At 49.0% G+C, this 6,000-nt stretch overlaps 1 protein-coding gene across 3 annotated transcripts in view; it reads left to right on the top strand.

Annotated features, from left to right (window-relative positions):
- The first annotated feature begins 3,005 nt into the window (after positions 1-3,005).
- Positions 3,006-6,000, top strand: part of NNT (nicotinamide nucleotide transhydrogenase) — a 43,698-nt gene continuing 40,703 nt past the window's right edge. The window contains exons 1-2 of one of the 3 annotated variants that reach the window (XM_042825597.1): positions 3,006-3,076; positions 3,690-3,884. In XM_042825597.1, the coding sequence (XP_042681531.1) occupies positions 3,734-3,884 (151 nt within the window). In that variant the 5' untranslated portion in view covers positions 3,006-3,076; positions 3,690-3,733. Of the gene's footprint in view, positions 3,077-3,358; positions 3,885-6,000 lie in introns of those variants that run through there. The other 2 variants (XM_042825596.1, XM_042825599.1) reach the window with 2 other exon arrangements.

Here is a 6,000-nt window from a genome sequence, read left to right as displayed (position 1 = left end):
GAAGCCGCTCGTTTTGTTCTGCTGCTGATCGACCGCGCCGGGGCCGTGCGAACCACCGCCTCCGGGGCAGGCCCCGCCGCCACTCTCCGACGCGCCGGCGAGAACGCTACCTCCGCGGCCCCGACCTCGACCGGCACCGGGAGCTCGGTCGAAATTCTCGGCCATACTCGGCCCGGGACGCTCAAGCGCTTCGAACGGGGCGGGGATGCGAGCCGGAGCGGCGCGGCGCCGGGTCCCGCCTAGACGCGGCCCAAGCCCTCCACTTTCAGTTTCACCCCGCCCGCAGCGCCCTCTGCCGGCCGCCAGCAGGCCGCACGTCGCCATAGCGACCCCAGCGCCGCCGCGGCGCCGCCCCGCAGCAAGTAGCAGCGCGCCGAGAATGGCGCCGCCTGGCGGCCGGCCGCCTCGCCCGGCACAGCGCTCTGGCGTGGGGCGGGCACCCGCCCGGGTCCAGCGCAAGGCTGACCGCCGCCGGCCGACAAGTGCGGGTTTACTGTCGTAGCGGCTCGCACGGGGCGCTCCAGGAGCGCTTCGGAAATCTCGATTCAGAAATTATCGATTTCTATGACAGCGCAGCGGGAGGCAGTACGATAGCAAACCGCACCTGCAGGCGCCTCATTTGAAGCGTCACACCACCACCTGCACAGATGGCTGTTTTCCTCGAAAATTGCGGCGTGGGGAAAAGCTGCGGGCTGAACTGGAACGTAAAATTTAGCCAACAGTTAGGCCTCCAGTGTGACAATAAAACCGTGTTGGTGAATGGTGAATTTCTGTGTATAATTTCTACATCAGATGTGACAACAAACAAGTTTAGTTTTACAGCCTTCAATGCCAGCAAGAACTCACTCTACAAGACAGGCTATGTAATGCATTTTTCTTATATTATCTCACTAACTGCAAATGATTCAATTCACACACCCCTTCGCAACTTAATTCACCTATTTTTGTTCAGAGTCCTGCTGTGTTTGCTCTGTGATTTTTGCACTCAGGGAGAGAGCAGTTGTATTGGGCTGTCCAGCACATGCCGCCGCTGGCAGCCCAGCAGTGTTTGTAGTTTGGTTCCCAGAACAGCCTGACCCTGACCTTCCCACCTGGTGTTTCCAAAGCCCAATCCAAAGGTTCACATGCTGGTTCCAGCTCAGGTGATGATTCATAAAGATGGAAAATATGTGAGCCCGTATGAAAACCTGTAGGAAATCAAAATAGCACTGTCCCGTTTTCAAAATATAATTACTGTGACATCTCAGACAGTATGTCCCTGTTTATTGTTACACCTTACTATTTTGAATGTAGGTTATAGAGTATAAAGCACAGTTAAGATATATTATTTCCCCAAGGTATATACTGGACTGATTTTTGTCAAGACAAACTTGGCCAGATAGTGAAGGTGACACATTTACAATTAATTGGGTACATGGAAAAACTGACCCTATGCAACTACTGCTGAAAGTGAAGTCTGACAAAGAAATCAATCTAAACTGAACAACTGAAACCGGAACAAGTATTGGAAGTTTTGAGTTTTCAAAGCATTAGACTTCACTTTTGTAAATAACTGACAAAAGTAGACGTGAGCAGAATTGCCAAACCTTTCAAGAAAAAAAAAAAGCTACTAAAATAACTAAGTTTATTCAGTGCTTTTTTTTTTTTTTTTTCTTTTTTTCTTTTTCTGTTTGTTTTTCAGTCCTAGTTTTAAGGTCTGTGTGTGACTTCTGGTCACAGTTGGAAATCTGGGAAGAGAGAAAAACTTAGATCAATGTGAAAAGAGAAGTCAGACTCTCAATCTTTGGTTTCAGAATGCAGAGGCTTTAAGAAACATAGTAGTACAGGCACCACCACTGTTCAATGCACCCATCTTTCAGTAAAGCAAATCTCATGAATTAAGATGCGTATCCGTGAGGAATTAAGCTCCTTGGGTTATCATTACTATGCCAGACAACTTTTTACCTTTGGTCACAAACGTGAGTTCTTTTCACTTAACAGACATTCCCTTCACTTTACTATAAGGAGTGTTTGACAGCTACTTACACTGCAGAGCAAAATGTGATCTCAGATTCATCTTTCCTTTATAGACACAACCGAAATCTGCATCAGAGTGAGCTGGAATCGAAGTTTTCATCCCAAAGCAGGAATCTTAAAAAAACCCCAAAAAACTAAAAAACAAAACTGATAATAATGAAAGCCAAAACTGTAATTCCCAGATACTATCCGTAATCGTCAGCCTCTTTAAGCAGTGTCCGCAGTTCCACCTGCGTGTCCCAGGCTGGGCGCACCAACCGCACTGCAACCCCCGCTCCTGGAGCGCCCAGCCGCGCCCTGGCAGCCTCACACGGAGCTCCGCAGGCCTGCACGGACCTGCCGGTTTTTTTTTTTTTTTTTTTTTTTGACGTTATTTCTAACTAGGGAGAAGATGGGGCAATCGCTCTTTGGTTTTAAAGGACTGGCTTCAACAACTGGCACGACAGTGATCCCAGGAAGTGACACCCGTGAGGTACCTCGCCGCCGCGGTCAGCAGGGCCCAAGACACAGAGGGCGCAGCAGCACGTAAGATGAGCTCTAAAAGGATTTTTTTCACAGAAACGTGTTTATAAACAGCCGGCCTAACGACCACCCCTACTCCACCGCCACGTCCTGCAAGCTTCTCCTCAGCGCCGGGCGGGGCGGGGCGGGGCAGTGCGCGGCGCGCGCGCCCTGGAACGCCTCACCGCCGCCCCGCGCCCGACTTCAGCGCGGTCACGTGACACACGCCCCGTCCGCGCGCGAGGCCGGGGCCGCCGCGTGACTGGCTCCCGCGCTCCCCCCGCTCCTTCCGGGTCGTCCCCCCGACCCCCGCTCCACCCCCGCTCCGCCTTCTCCGGGCCCGCCGCGCCGCCTCACCCCAAGGTCGGTCAGTGCCGCGGCGGGGCCGGCGCCGGCGGCACGGCCGGTGGGTGCGGAGCGGAGGAGCTGGGGCCGGGAACGGCGCCGCGAGACCTCCGCTTCGTTCCCGCGAGGAGCGTGGGCGGTGTGGGAGGAGGCGGTGCGCTCCCGTAGTCGAGGAAGGGCAGCGGGAGATCGGGAGGAGATCGGGAGGAAAGCGGTGACTGGCGGGCTGGGGGCGCGCCCTGCGCGGGAGCCGGGACTGCGGCGCGGAGCGAGCGGCTGGGCCGAGGTCAGCCGGGGGCCGCCGGGTATAAAATGTCGGCGGGAGGTGCCACTGAGGCGGCGGGACGCTGACTTGGCTGCTTCGCTGCCTTTGCAAGGGCGCGCGGTGGGTCTGGGAGCGAAGCGCCGTTCACGGCCCTGTCCGGGTCGGGCGCGGCTCCTGCGCGGGGGGCTGCGGCCCTTCGGGGGCTCGGGTGGCTGCCCGGCTCGGTCTGGGTCCCGGGGGCGGTCGGAGCTCCTTGTTTAGAGCGATGGTCTGAAGGGAATGCGGTCCTAAGCCGCGGCATGCCAACGTGTGGGTCAGCTTGCAAGGTCAGTTCTGTCGTGTCCTTGTTTAGCTCGATAGTTTTACTCGCTTCCTCCTCCCCAGCTTTACTCTGTTACCTCACTTAGAAAAAGTTGATTTTGTGTTCCGGCTGGCAAGAAAAGGTAGAGAAAAATGACTGCTTTATGGCGGGCGGCGGTCCTCCGGACTTCAGCTGCTGAGTTTACATACCTTCTGCCTCCTGTCATTATTAACTGTCGCTTTGTTTCCCCGTGCGCGGCAGGGATTCCATACGTGGCAAGGAGTCGGCTGGGAGGTCGGGGCGACATGGCGAGCCTTCTGCGCGTTGCTGTCACTGGGTGCTCAGTGCCTGCCCTTGGTGCTGTGCTTCCACCCAAGGTACACTCCACAAAGATGCCGTGTTTGCGAATGTTTGGAACCCACCAGGCACTCTGGTCCCAGGCAGCCCTGAAGCCAGGTAAATGGCTGTTGCAAATAATCCCTTGTCTTAAAATTCATTTAGATATGTTAGCACAGAAAAACCTTAATAAGGACACACTTAAGCCATGCCAGTGGCTGGCAGTTCAATTTTATGCTAGTTTACAAGGCTTTATATCCAAGGTATTTGTCTTTATTTTGAGTGCAGTGGATTCAAATACTCTTCAGAGGTCGGTGGTCAGAACTTCTGCTGACACAATGTTTCTCTCAAGCACAATTAAACGAATGTATTTCTTTATTACCAGCCTGAGTTCCCCATGAGTTTTGGTAGTGTGGCTCTTTGTGTGAATGTAGGGGGAAATACATCCCTCACAAAGGGAGCATCTGAAAGCATAGCTGCATGCAGATATAATGTCTTAAGAAAAATCATGACTTGTTTTTTCCATGAAACTGCTTTATGTTACAGCACTCTGAGGAATTTCTGGACTGCATCTTTATGGTTAGGGTTTGTTGGTATGTTTAAATAGATTAAATAAATTCAACTTAGTGTTGGTAATGGACAAGTTCAGATGTTCTCAGAAAAAGAAAAGAAGGAGGGTAGGACTGGGGAGTCCTTGGTTCTAGTTTTTGATGTGAGCGTGGTGTATGAAAATCTTTTTCTTCTTTTTTTTCTTCTCTGTCCTATCCTATATGTAGTCTGACAAGCAGAAGACTGGAGGTTATGTAAGACAGCTTTAATGGTATTTTTGACCATTATCTTGTACAGGTCATGTATCCCTGAAAGACAGTGGGGACCTTTCTTCAGTGCTAGTCCAGGGTCCTCAGTCTGAAGCAGATAAGGTGGAGAGCTAGGCTGATTGTGCATGCAGTGCACCATAGGTGCCGCATTATCAGGTCTTTTGGAGGCACAGAAAAGTAGAGATGTTTTCTGTTTTGACAGCGAAGGGTGTAAGAACCACACCATAGATCTCATACCTTAGAACTCAGGTATCTGCCAATTTTGACAGTGGGTGTTGTGTTTGGAGTCCTTTCAAATAAGTGACATGGCGTTTGGGGCTTCTGAAAAAAATGTGTTGAGAGAAGATTGTTTATTCTGTCAGCTCCTGATAGTCAGTATTGCATATCTTTTTATTAAAGTTGTGTGGTAATTTTTTTTTCCATCTGACTGACAGTGTAGCAATCTGGAATCTATCAAAACTGATCAGAAAATAGGATTATATCCCATTAATTTGTGATGCTTCTTCCACACCCCTCTTCTTCCAATTCAGTATTTAAATGTGAGAGGTGTCTGTCCATCTTATCATTGTAAATTGTCTCTTGGTTGAGCATATTAACCTGGGATGTAGGGAATGAAGTTCAGAGTTCTTTCTCAAACGTCCCAGGAAGGAGCTCTTGTTTTGTGATGGCTTTAACAACAAATTTGATTGTGAAATTGAAATATCTCTTCAGTTTTTTTTGAGTGTGTCTATGGGGTTCTCTAGTTTTTAGGAATTGATTTCACAAAATGGAGTGAGAAATCTAATGGTGTAATATCTTTAAACACTCAGTGCTGTCATTTTTGACCTCTTGAAGAAGCTTCATTGTGTACTGTTTATAATATTTCAATGCAGTTGTTCAATGCTGAGAATTATGAGGGTTGATAAGTCTTCTGGTTGATAATTAAGCTGTCCTTATGTTTCATTTTGGTAACATGAGATTTGTCATTCAGTAGAGGACAAATCAAGGATAAAACAGTAATTGAATGACAAATGACTAGCAGTAATGTAGCCTGTGTAAACTTCTACGTGCTTTTGAAACAAACTCCAATAGCATATCAAGTAGTTACATTTTTTCTTAATTTTAGAAATTACGTTTGCTTAAACTGACACTTGGGAAAATTGATGTAATATTAAGTAGGTTAATTTCTTGTAAAAAGTATAGCACACTGTAATTCTTGTTGAGCCTGTAGCTATTCATTCCAGTTTCTCAGGTGTGCTTTCATCTTGTCCCCGATATCTTAAGTACAGGAGTAACAGCTGCCTTTGCAATGAGGAGATATGGAGTCAGTTGAATAGTAGACTTTGGAGCATGGATATGTCTCATTATTATTTACTTTGCTACTATTTTCTTTCTTTCTCGGAAACATAGGGATTTTAATGCAGGAGTAAGCAAGTATT

The sequence above is a fragment of the Centrocercus urophasianus genome, unplaced genomic scaffold, assembly GCF_019232065.1.
Source record: "Centrocercus urophasianus isolate 14NV4802_14NV808 unplaced genomic scaffold, USGS_Curo_1.0 seq_25, whole genome shotgun sequence".
NCBI lineage: Eukaryota > Metazoa > Chordata > Aves > Galliformes > Phasianidae > Centrocercus > Centrocercus urophasianus.
The sequence above is the reverse complement of the archived record's forward strand: the minus strand, read 5'-3'. Positions and strand labels throughout refer to the sequence as shown.